General features: G+C 54.3%; 3 protein-coding genes across 5 annotated transcripts in view; 1 reads left to right on the top strand and 2 right to left on the bottom strand.

The window, feature by feature from the left end:
* The window catches only part of EIF5A (eukaryotic translation initiation factor 5A), a 5,545-nt gene extending 5,226 nt beyond the window's left edge, over positions 1-319 (top strand). For both annotated transcript variants that reach the window (XM_003791166.2, XM_012806012.2), the window contains exon 6: positions 1-319. This exon is cut by the window's left edge and continues 323 nt beyond it. The gene's annotated coding sequence lies outside the window, so the exon portion shown is untranslated.
* A 202-nt stretch (positions 320-521) lies between these two features.
* Positions 522-3,474, bottom strand: GPS2 (G protein pathway suppressor 2). Its single transcript, XM_012806010.1, has 11 exons — positions 3,272-3,474; positions 2,855-3,039; positions 2,367-2,476; positions 2,163-2,275; positions 1,951-2,030; positions 1,778-1,860; positions 1,423-1,576; positions 1,229-1,318; positions 1,060-1,139; positions 876-971; positions 522-700 (listed from the first exon to the last, which is right to left on the bottom strand). Exons 2-11 carry the CDS (start codon positions 2,946-2,948, stop codon positions 617-619), a joined length of 984 nt encoding a protein of 327 aa, XP_012661464.1. The 5' UTR covers positions 2,949-3,039; positions 3,272-3,474; the 3' UTR covers positions 522-616.
* Positions 3,475-3,536: 62 nt separating this feature from the next.
* The window catches only part of NEURL4 (neuralized E3 ubiquitin protein ligase 4), a 13,112-nt gene continuing 5,271 nt past the window's right edge, over positions 3,537-11,377 (bottom strand). Inside the window, exons 9-28 of one of the 2 annotated variants that reach the window (XM_012806011.1) lie at positions 10,872-11,010; positions 10,579-10,741; positions 10,296-10,494; positions 10,128-10,204; positions 9,955-10,033; positions 9,422-9,597; positions 9,206-9,337; positions 8,684-8,829; positions 8,383-8,607; positions 8,188-8,286; positions 7,940-8,101; positions 7,593-7,757; positions 6,590-6,748; positions 6,036-6,215; positions 5,876-5,963; positions 5,670-5,777; positions 5,388-5,532; positions 5,096-5,208; positions 4,840-5,005; positions 3,537-4,235 (exon numbers count right to left, since the gene is read on the bottom strand). In XM_012806011.1, the coding sequence (XP_012661465.1) occupies positions 4,031-4,235; positions 4,840-5,005; positions 5,096-5,208; positions 5,388-5,532; positions 5,670-5,777; positions 5,876-5,963; positions 6,036-6,215; positions 6,590-6,748; positions 7,593-7,757; positions 7,940-8,101; positions 8,188-8,286; positions 8,383-8,607; positions 8,684-8,829; positions 9,206-9,337; positions 9,422-9,597; positions 9,955-10,033; positions 10,128-10,204; positions 10,296-10,494; positions 10,579-10,741; positions 10,872-11,010 (2,926 nt within the window). In that variant the 3' untranslated portion in view covers positions 3,537-4,030. The remainder of the gene's footprint in view (positions 4,236-4,839; positions 5,006-5,095; positions 5,209-5,387; positions 5,533-5,669; positions 5,778-5,875; positions 5,964-6,035; positions 6,216-6,589; positions 6,749-7,592; positions 7,758-7,939; positions 8,102-8,187; positions 8,287-8,382; positions 8,608-8,683; positions 8,830-9,205; positions 9,338-9,421; positions 9,598-9,954; positions 10,034-10,127; positions 10,205-10,295; positions 10,495-10,578; positions 10,742-10,871; positions 11,011-11,377) is intronic. The other variant, XM_003791160.1, reaches the window with a different exon arrangement.

Genomic DNA, 11,377 nt, shown 5'->3' with positions numbered 1-11,377 from the left:
AATTCAATCTGGAATCAGAAAGCTGTGGATTCTGGCAAATGGTCCTTGTGTCCTTCCCCTACTTATTCCTGGTCTGGTCCCCTGTTCTCCATAGCCCTTTACCCTTTACCCCTACAGACTGGGGACCAGCCCCCTCCCCTGTTTCTCTCCCCAAACCCCCTTAGATGGGGAGGGAAGAGGAGGAGAGGGGAGGGGACCTGTCCCCTCCTCAGGCATCCAGGAGGGCCCTGCCCCCATGGGCTTCACCTTTTCCTGTGGGCTCTCTCCCCGACAAATTTGTTAAAATCAAACCTGAATAAAACTACAAGTTTAATATGAAGCCCTTAACTCAAATGGTTATTTGCTAAGTGGAAGGTGGATTTGGAAGCCAGAAATAGACTGAACTTTGCCTCTGAGGACTATCTCTGACTTGCTGACCTGTCAGCCATCCCCCCCACCCTCCAAACACCCTTGGCCTACCAAACACCCTTGGCCTATTCCAAACAATTAGGTGGGAGGCAACACAAACAGCAGCAACCAAGGGCAGTGGCAGGTAGATTTTATTCACCTGGGACACATGGGGCACCATCACCCATAGGAGGGTAGGGATTTTGATGTTGAAGATACACTCTGATGGTCACTTGTGGTAGAATCTTGGGTTCTGGCTATGTTGGATGAAGGGGAGCCGAGGACCAGGTTGGCTGGTGGCTGCAAAGCCCGACTGGTGGTGATGACAAAAGAAGGGCTTTGTCAGCAGACATACTCCCTTCCCCTTAATACCCTTACTGATAGCCATCCCCTAAAAGGAAGGAAATACTGGATGATATGGGCCACCTCTCCTACCTATCCCGTTTTCTGGTAGCATGGAGATTCTCACAACTGATAACTATCCTTACCTTTCCTGCTGCTTGCATCTGCACAGGGAGCTGAGGGGAGGCAAGAAGTCCTGGGGCTGGATGTAGAGCCTGTGGGTGCATAGGGCGCAGGGAAGACTGCAGAGAACAAGAGTCAGGGCCTAAGGTGTACTATGGCCCCCTTGAGTATAGCCCTAACCATCACCTCCCAAGGTTCCCTACTCACTGAGTCAGAAAAGCCAGTCTGCTGGTTAGCGTGCTCCATCTGCTTTTGCAAGGACAAGGCACCACCAGGCTGGAGGAAGCCTAGGTGGGAAAGAAAGGTATGTGACATGAGCAGAGAGTGACATACAGAGAACCCATGGAGCTAGGGCTCCTGCACGGAGTGTTGTCACCTGTCTGGGTGGGCTGAAAGTGGCCGTGCACGGCATAGGGCTGTGGCTGTGGCTGAGATAGGTACTGCACTGCAGGAAACGCTGAAGGCGCTGAGAAAGGCAGGAGGCACAGGCATTAATTAGGACCTCCTTTTGCTCTATAACATTTTCTCTGGGCTTTGAGGAACCCCACCCCCCTTCATTCCGTCACTCACCTCTGAGCTGCTGACTAGGACTATAGGCTGGTTGTGTGGGCCCATAGTGGGGTGGGGGCTGAGCAGTCCCATATGCACCACCTGGGCTGCCTTGGAATTGCCCATGCTCTGGGGTCCCTGTGAAAGCAGCTGCTGAGCCCACGTAGTGCCGGGTCTAAGCAAGGGAGAATGAGAACTCTGTCTCAAAACTCCTGAGAACAGAAACTCAGTAACTTGTGTACATCTCTATATGTCCCATTTTCCCCTGTATGAGAGTGTTTTAATATGTTTGTGGTTTGAATACTGGTGGCAAAGATGCCCAAGTGGAAGTAGGGAAATGCAACTGGGGTTAGACATGCAATCCTACTTTTCTCACCGTAAGCACTTGGGGTCCAAACATCTGTTTAGTTCTGTCAGCTGCCATAAGGGTGCCTGGGCGATTGTGTCCTCCAGGGCTCCCTAAAAAGGGAGAGGGGCTTCAAGATGCTGAAAACGGAGGCTGCAACCTCCAGAAAGGCATATTCTGTCAGGTGGTTCTTCACTCCTCACCCTGCATACTGAGGAGATGAGTTCCCGTATGAACAGTCAAGCTCTGCTGGTATGCAGCTGATGTCAGAGTGGTTAGGTCGCTGGAGTGAAAGCAAAGAAGGTCAGAGTCAAAAGACAGGTCCTCTCTCTTGCTGTTAAACTGCAATTCTTTTTTGTTACTTGATCCCAATTCCACTTTCCCCCCATTTGAATCTTTAGTTCTCTGCTCCCACCTCTGCTCTTTTCGCCTCCGTTTTTCTTCCTCATGTAAAACTTTCTTAAGCTGCAGGAACAACTGGTGCTTCTCTTCCTGTAAGGCCAAAAGCTTCTCCTGCAATTTCAGGATCTGGAAGGTGGGAAAGGGAAGGTAAGAGAACACAAAGGCAAGGAGAGCCAAGGAAGAAGTCAGAACTGGGAGAGATCAAGGGATTGCTTACTTGTTCCTTGGTCTCCTCTAGTGACATTCTCTCTTCCATCTCCTTTTTTTTCCTTCTTTCTTGTTCTTCCTTCATTTTTTGTTCCATCATCTTGTCCACCTCTTCTTCCTCTAGAGAATTCAGTAAGAATGACAAAGTGGTGGTTAAAATTATTCAAATGTTAACAGACCAAAGACTATCCAAAGCCCCTTATCCCAGCATGCCTGTACACTCCTCGAGAGGATAGGCTTCCCCATCACTGCAAAAAGGAAGGGGGTGCGGGAGAGAGACTTTTTATTATCAGGTGCTCTCCAAGGTCCTTCCCAGATCAAGGATTCTAGGGTTCTGGAGCTCTGGAGCTTGGACCAAGCCTCTTAACTACCACCACGGGCTGTTAATTCCCTCCCCTAGCCTCGACTGCGGGTGCACAGGTCTGCCCGTGGGGGGCCAGCCCTGGGATAGCCGAGCCACTCTGGGCCGAGAGTTCCCTAGCTTTGGGCCCAGCTCACCCTGGCGCTTGCGCTCGCGTTCCATCATGATGTGCCGGTGCAGCGCCCTAGCCATGGCGTTGGAAAGCTTCGGGCGTTCCAGCAGCGCGGGCATGGTGGTGCCGGGGACGCTCGGGCCGTGGACGCCCGGCTCTGTCACTGACTGCCAGACCTCAGACCGGGCCTGCGGGCCTCCGGGCGCACAGCTGGGGGCGGGGTGGGGGGAGACGGCCCTCAGCGGACGGGCACCGCGCCCGGCCGAGGCGGAAGCCTGTCCGCGCGGCCCGCTCGCCGCTCCCAGTCACGTGTTCCTGGTGCCCGCCGCCCGCCCAGGCCTCAGCCCCCGCTCCACTGCGCGCGCGGGCGGCGCCAGGGTCCCCAGGTCCGCGCCCCCGCCTCCTTCCCCGCCGGCCTCAACGCTCGCCCCTCCCTACCCACCTCTGCGCTTTCTTCGCGGCCCTCGGACGCGCCCGGGCCCCTACGTCACATCCGGCGGCCAGAACAACTTCCGGAGTGGGGGCGGCAGTGACTGCCTCGTGGGTTGCGTGAGAGGGAAGGGCGGAAGCGCGCTGGGACAGGAGCCTGCGGCGCCCAAACTCCGTGGCAGGGGAGGTCTGTTGTGCGGTCAGCCTTCTAACTTGGCCCAGCGGCCCGAGGGACAGCGGGCTTTGGAGAGGGGCGCGCGCGAGAGAGGCCCAGGCGCAGGTTCTGAGACGGCATTTATTGGCTCCTTAGAAATCAGAGTCAGTAACAACTGTACAGAGGGCCCCTTGGTCTTTGCGCCCGCCCTTCCCCGCTCCCGCCCCAGGCCCCTGGGGAAAAGCAGCTTTATGTGGGCACAGGGAGACTCCTCTGGGATTCACAGTAACCAAAAACAAAAACGGAAATAAATTAAGTGATAAGGGAAAAGGGAGTAATAGGGAGTCATGTTTCCCAAATCAGTGCATGAAGAGGGTTACCTAGGGCCCAGAGCTGGCTTCCCCTAGTTCTCTCCCATCAGAGTGAGTGTTCTGGGCCCTGGCACATGGAGATGTGCCACTTGCCATCTAAATCTGAGCCGGCCTACGTGCTCCTGCGCATCTGCCAAAGACAGCACCTGTGCATGCCATGAGTCACTGGAATGAACTGGAGGCAGTCGTTACTCAGAGTCCGTGGGCCCAAAGCCCAACTGTGCTTGTAGTGGTGGTGTCTCACTCTTCATTCCACCCGTACCAGCAGGGCATAAAGGAGTGTGGCTCCCTTCTCCTTAGTGACCCATTCAAGTTCAGCTGGGCTGAAGTGAGGGTCAGGAGGTTCTCCAAGTACGGCAGAAGGGGGGCCAGGAGTGTAGGAGCCAGGGCGCACGCACACCTGGAATGCCACCTGAGCCTGGTGTGTCCGCTGGTATTTGGGGTCCCGGAATCTGTCAGGCAAGAAGCAGAAATGGGGGAGTGAGACCTCTGGCCCATCAACTCTTACCCTTTACTAACACTGTTCAAACCACACAGGCCTTGCTATTCCTAGGAAATACTGCCTCACCTTATAGGAACTTAGCTCCAGCTGTTCTGCTTGAAATACTCTTCCTCCCAAAGCCTGCTCAGCTACATCCTTCAGTTCCTTCTTCCAGCCTTTGTTCAGATCTCCCCTTCTTATGATGCCCACCCTGACTACCTATTTAATATGCCTGCTCCACTGTACTCCTTCACTCCAATCATTTTTCTTTGTTTGCATAGCACTTACTTTTATCACCTTTAAAAATATTAAATACTTGTCATGTATAAAAATTGTTTAAAGGGAGCAGGTATAAGTTCCACAAGAGCAGCTTTCCTTTTTTGCTCACCAAGAGAGCATATAGTACTTGTTCAATGAATGAGTTAAGAAAGGGCTGAGATAGAGACTGAACAACTGGTTAGATAGGGTAGAGGGTAAGGCAAATCACAAAGACCCCAGTGGCTGGCTGTGGGCCCCTCCCTCCCATCTTGGTCTGAGCCTCTGGAGATCTCTCCCCACCCCTCCTGTGTACTCACTGCACTTTGGAGGCCAGGGTCTCAGCCCCAGCATATTGAAGGGAGGGGGAGAGCAGCACAGGCGGGGGTTGCTCCTCCCGAGGAGGTGCACAGTTCTCACCAGGCTCCTCAAACCCTATCCCAGGCTCTCCTTTCAACGGCCGGCAGCTTAGGATGGAGGCAGTGCCTGGAAGGAGAAATAGATCAGGACAGCCATTTTATTCCTTCCAGTGACCCCCGAACCCAGTCTACCCTGCCTCTACCTGCTCCACAGTACCTGCTCCCAGCTCCCCTCGGTCTAGCACTCTCCGTACAGCTGCCACACTGCTCCCATGATATGCCATGTGCCACTTCTTGGTTAGCGTCCCTGCCTCCAGGCGGGGATTCACCCTAAGAGGTAGGCAGACAGGGCAGAGAGGACAAAGGTCACTAGCTTCCTAAGGTCATCCCCTAGATAGGAAGTTCTATCATTTCTTCCATGTACCCTCTTGGGACCCCTCCCCACAATCCCTGCTTTCACAAGGGAACAAAGATCAGTAGGACAGATGCATGACTCTATCCATATGTACCTGAGGTTAAACCTGCACCAGCCAAAGGGCAGGGCATATTCCCGGGGAGGTTCTCCTCGGCGCCTATGGGCTTCATCTCCTCGAAGCTTCCGGCAAGACTCACAGTAGCACAGGCTACGTTTCGGTGGAGGCATGAAATAATCCTCTGAGGGAGAGTGAATAGCAGGCTTGGTGCTATGACTCCCACCCTGGGTCTCAAGCCTCCAACTGGTCTCCAGGACTCTAAGCATAGCCCTGCCCTGGCCCTGGGAATGAGGTGGGTTCTAGAGGAGTGGGACTCACCAGGAAGCAGCAGCAGTTCTTGGAAGCGGGAGCAAAGGGCATGGTACTCGCAGCTATTTAGAGGGCTAGCAGCAGGCGGTGGACCCCAGCACACACTCTCCTTGATACCTGAGGGAGCAGAAGGGCACAGGTCACAGGAGCTGGGCTACAAATTTAGAAGAAGGGGTGGGAGCAGAGGTGGGAGCAATCCCTTTGGGCTGGCGCACCGTCCACCATGTCTGCTTTTTCCATGTCCCCTTGGGTTCCAGTACTCTTCCCATTGGCAGCCCCTGGTTCAGGGCTCACAATTGTCACCTGCAGGGGAGAGGGGTGGTCAGACAGCCCACTCCCAGGGACAGTCTCTTTCCCACCCAGATTGCCACTAACCTGCTCACACTGCCCATAGAGATCCACAAGTGCATGGCAGGGCTGGGGCACATCTGGAACAGCCACCCCCTGGTCCACCCCATTGACATGGAGATGCAGCCCTCCAGAGCTGTCCAGCCGCAGTCCCAGGATGGTGCCTTCAGGACATGTGTCCAGATTTGGCCCAAACTTCTCACAGATCTAGGAGGAGAGACCTACTGTCTTCCAGAAGTCAGACTCCCACCACAGCAGCCATCCCCTACTTCACTGTGCTTCTGGTTGCCAGTTGCTGAGCTTTGCCCTCCATACTTACTCACCCTACTCCCACTTCAGTTACCTAGAACTCCCTCCGTTTCTCCCCACTGTAACATTCTCAATGGCAAGGACACAAGAGGAGACTACAAGCCTGAGGCCAACCAGGCCATGGCACTCACACCCTTGCCTGCCCACTATTATCTCCCTTTAGATCTGTAGTCCCCCTCCTCCAGGGCAAAGGGTCCCAACTTTCCCTTTTGGCCAGGCCTTCCTTACTCAGATGTCTGGCCTTCTCCCTTCTTTATGGCTTCCTTACTCACCTTAAGACCATTGTGGAAGACTCCATGGCCTCGCAGTAGCCAGGCTGCCCGTTTGAGGGCACAGGCAGAGGCTGGGAAGTTAAGCCTCTCAGGTGGGCAGGTGATGACTCCCAAGACAAGGGAAGATGTCCACTGTCTGTTCAGGAAGTCTATTCGCACCTAAGGGAGAAAAAAATCACTCCATAATCATGGCCTCCTGGGAAGAGCCAGGCTCCTTACCCTAGCTAGGCAGAGATTGTGGCCTAAAATGCTATCCTTTCTTTTTTCATTCTTTTTTTTTTTTTTTTAATGAAACAGACTCTCATTCTGTGGCCCAGACTAGAGTGCTATGCTGTTGCAACTCACAGCAACCTCAAACTGGGCTCAAGTGATTCTGTTGCCTGAGGCTCCAGAGTAGCTGGAACTATAGGCATATGCCACCATGACTGGCTAATTTTTCTATTTTTAGTAGAGATGGGGTCTCCTTCTTGCTCAAGCTGGTCTGGAACTCCTGAGCTCAAGCAGTCCATCCACCTCAGCCTCCCCAAGTGCTAGAATTCTAAGTGTGAGCCACCGCACCCACCAGATGTTGCCCTTTCTGATGCTTGGAAGGAAAAGAAGCTGCAAATTCAGTTGGTTCCTTCCCTTTTTGAGCCTTGATCTTGCTGTTGCCTCTGCAAGGATTCTGGTCCGTAGGGCCTTCCTTCACCTGGTTAACTCTGACACACACTTCAGTTTGCAGCAGAAAGGCCCCCTTCTCTAGAAAGCTCTCCCTGTTCCCATGTATAAGATCATCTTCCTAGGACTCCTCTAGCTCCTCCCTAGTGCTTCCCTCACCTGTCACCAAGTGGAGACTTACTGATAACTGATTTACAACTAATTTACATTACAGGGTGTGGACAAAAGTCCAGAAAGCTCAACCAAGCTGGCCTTCTTTTTCCTCCACCTGAAAAAGCCTTTCTCCGAGAGGGTTGTCTCTGGGCCCCTCTGGAACAAGAGCTGGGGCTAAGGAGGCAGAGCCCACCTGGACCAGCAGCTGGGGCACCAGGGGCTGGCTGATGACAACAATGCCTTGATTATAGCTGGCCACCCGTGTGGCTGTGCAGTTCCCATTGGACAAGAGAATATTCTTCCCATGGTTCTCCAAAAACTCGAGGGCTGTAGGCATAATGCCCACTTGATTCTGGCCCTGGTGTGGAGGAAGAGACTGAGCTGCATGGGTTGCCAATGCCAGGCCTGACCCACCCCACTGGGGTTTACACAGACTTTGAGCCTCTGCTGGACAATTAGGAAACTCAAAACAGGCCTGGCACCCAGTGGCCCACCAATTGCCCATCTGTGTGCATGGCAGGCTCTGCTGCAGCCTCTTACTCCCAGGCCACGCTCCTCGCCCTTGTCCTCCTCTTCGCCCTCACTGCCGGTGTCTGAGCTGGGGGAAGGAGGATGGGTGCCTTCAGGCTCTTCCAGCCTTGTGGAACTGACAATAGACACACTGCGTACTGGCCCGTAGAGATCCAACACAGCCCACACATTCTAGGGGCACATAAGACCCAGTAAGTCAGGGAACAACAAAAGACCTAAACCCCACTCCCAGAACCCAAGGAAGCTCTTAGGTCTACCTTGGCAATGCCAGTGGCCGCAGGCCCCATATCTTCTCCATCTACCAAGATGTGCATCGTGTCATCTGCCCCATGACGAACACCCACACGGCTCCCCACCTAAGACAAGGTGGGATAAGGACAGATGCTAAGCCCATCCCTCCCTGTGACTTCCACTTCCAACCCCTCCCCCGTCCCTGGAGCCAGCTGCTTCACCCCAAGCCGCTCTAGGTTCCGGCCATAGTTCATCCTCTGGAGCTGCCCATCACGCCTCACTTCACAGCTGGACACCATCCAAGTGGTCTTAGTTCGGAGCTCTGGCAGGGAGGGAGGCAGCCCTGGGCCACCGCCTGCTCCAGGCCCCATCTCTCCTGGTGCAAGTGTAGTCAGCCCCAGCCGGAGGGAGCCTGCCCACTTCTCATCCAGCTCTTCCACTTTCACCTGTGAGAGAGAAAATAGTAACTGGCCCTGTGCTGATGGGCTTGGCAGCCCCCTCTGTCACATCTCAACAGCCTACCTCAAAGACTTCCTCAGCTTTGAGCTCCTTGGTGCTGAAGACAAGGCCATGAGCATAGCCAGCTGCACGTACTGCCCTTGTGCCATCTTCCTCCAGGGTGACATTTCTGCCACAAGTATTATGGAATCGGTGAGCCACGCCAGTCACTGTGGAAAGATGGCACCAAAGGAAAGGGTAGAATTGGAGCAGCAGGCTTCAAACAGGACACAAAGCAAAGCTTTCAGACAAAAGTGATGTGGACATAAAGACAATATATGCCATTACTCCTCAGGGCCTCCTGAGATCTCTTTTCACCACAAGACACATTCCCAAACCTAGCATGCCCAACTTATAGTGTCCTGGCCCCTTGATGGCAGGAAGTGTCTAGGCTCTGTGTCCCAACCCCCTGGCTGGCTGCTTGCCACTGTAGGCTGTCCCCTCCCCGTGGCCTGCAGCTATATAGCCAGCCATCTTTTAATACCTTCCTTGACTTGGAAGCTATACCTTTCAGGCCCACATTGCCTGCCCTCCCTGATGTCACACCTGGGGAGTGCAGGGGAAATGACTTCTCAGTGGCAGTGTTGCTTGTCGCCAGGCTGTTGTCCATGGGGCCAGTGGCACTGGTGATGGACACTTGGACACACTGGCCGTAGAGATCGACTACTGCATACACCTCTGAGTATAAAGGAAGGGGTTAGAAACCCACAGCTCGGATGGCTTAGGCTGAGGGAGGCAGGGCGAAAGCCACAGAGTAGTCACCTTTACCCGGAGGCAAGCCTGAGCAAGCAGCGCCTTGGTCCTGGCCATTAATGAAGTAGTGCAGATCGCCCTTGGCAGTTCGCATCATGCCAATGCGTGCACCTGTGCCCAGTGCATCCAGGTCACACCCATAGTTGTTGCGCATCGTGTTACCATCTTGCATGATGGCTGTGCCACTGGGGTATGGAAGAGATGAGTCAGTCTCCCAGCTTCATCTTCACACTGGCCCCTACCCAGTCTCTACCTGTCAGAACCATCAGTGCTTTTGACTAGAGTCTTGATCTGGGCCTGAGACCCAGTCCTATCTCCTTTATCCTTGGGATCTCCCAAGGAAAAGTAGTAACTACCCTAAGAGGTAGAGGATTGAGCCTTTGCAGGGCTGGGTGTGGCTTTCCAGAATTGAAATGAGGAGGCAGCCAGATCCCTGAGGTCAGCCACTACCCATGGCCACCTGAGGCCCAAACCCTGTTTCCTTGATCCCAGCCAGCTCCACCCAATCCTGCCAAGCTGGCCCCCAAAGCAGGCAGCCCAACCTCAGCATCCATGTATCATAGTCAATGTCTGTCATAGTGTTGGGGAATTCCAGGTCTTCAGGCCGAATAGCAGTCACTCCTGGGGAGAGGCAGGGGTAGGTCAGAGCTGGCCCTCTAGACCACAGGCATCCTGCACCCTGCACCCTTCAACACATACATAGATGCCCCCTCACCAGCCTCAATGGAGCCTGACCAACGGTCCACCATCTTTTGAATGACAATTTCGAATAGTTCTCCATCCCGCAGGGCCCTGCAAGGGAGAGTGGTGACCAAAGAGGCTCTACTTAGGTGACTGAGGCTGGGTAATTATAAGGTGGGGACCTGAGAGTCCAGAGACTGACCGGTTAGAGATGACAATGGCGTCATTGAACTCGCTACGGCAGTTGTGGCGAAGTGCGGTGCGGCCCCCATTAGTGATGACTGCATTACTGCCGTGAAGCTGGTGGAAGCGCAGGTCTGAGCCCCCAGCCCCTGAGGAAGGGGAGCTTGGAGACACTTGGTTATTCCCTTCTGGGAGTGGTTCAGGAATTGGAGGTACCTCTGCAAGAGGGACACCACCCATTAGGTCTCAAGGGCCCCCCAAGGCTACCCTAAACCCCTGCCCCAGCCCAGCCCGGCCCTCACCCACGTCGTCCACAATGGTGGCCTGGGCCGCCTGGCCGTAGAGATCCACAACAGCATAGACACCCGGGGGCACATTCCAGGCAGCAGGGCCCTGAGTCATTCCATTGACAAAGAAATGGAGAGTTCCGTCCTCCCGTCGCACCACACCTACCGTGTCCCCTGCCTTGGAAGAAGGGGGGGCTGGAGTGAGGAGTCAGGCAGAGTTCCTGCCTGGGTTGGTCCTACATCAGCCCTGCCTTGCCTGCCTCCCCGACCACTACGAGCAGGCGCAGGTAGTACAGCCACTCTCCCACCTTGAGGCGGTCCAAGTTGTGCCCATATTCATCTAGGATGGTTGTCCCGTTGTGCATCACCCCATTCCCTGTCATCATCCAGGTCCCTAGGGGGGGAAGGAGTGGCAGAGGATGTGAGGGGAAAGGCAGGACTCCTCTCCTTCATATACAGGCCCCATGTTATTTCCCTAAGCCCAAAGACCATCTAGCTTATTCTTTGACAGCCAGCTTTCTTCCCTGAGCAGGAAAAGAAAACTGTGCAATTCTGGCTCAGTGCCTGTAGCACAGCAGTTACCACACCAGCCACATACACCAAGGCTGGCAGGTTGAAGCCTGGCCAGGGCCAGCTAAACAACAATGACAACTGCAACAAAAAAATAGCTGGTATTGTGGGGGGCACCTGTAGTACCAGCTACTTGGGAGGCTGAGACAAGAGAATTGCTTAAGTCCAAGAGTTTGAGGTTGCTGTGAGCTGTGACGCCACAGCACTCTACCAAAGGCAACATAGTAAGACTCTGTCTCAAAAA

This window comes from Otolemur garnettii, unplaced genomic scaffold (genome assembly GCF_000181295.1).
Source record: "Otolemur garnettii isolate 467f Iridium unplaced genomic scaffold, OtoGar3 scaffold00046, whole genome shotgun sequence".
In the NCBI taxonomy this organism is placed as follows: Eukaryota; Metazoa; Chordata; class Mammalia; order Primates; family Galagidae; genus Otolemur; species Otolemur garnettii.
Note: the sequence above shows the minus strand (reverse complement) of the source record. Positions and strands in the feature narration are given on the sequence as shown.

Bases quoted from the DNA above. Each gene is read 5' to 3' on its own strand.
- GPS2 (XM_012806010.1), bottom strand. From the start codon at position 2,948: ATGCCCGCGCTGCTGGAACGCCCGAAGCTTTCCAACGCCATGGCTAGG. The intron at 2,276-2,366 runs GTAAGCAATCCC...CCCACCTTCCAG, and splicing joins TAGAGGAGACCAAGGAACAA to ATCCTGAAATTGCAGGAGAA. The intron at 1,319-1,422 runs GTGAGTGACGGA...TGCCTTTCTCAG, and splicing joins TCCTAGTCAGCAGCTCAGAG to CGCCTTCAGCGTTTCCTGCA.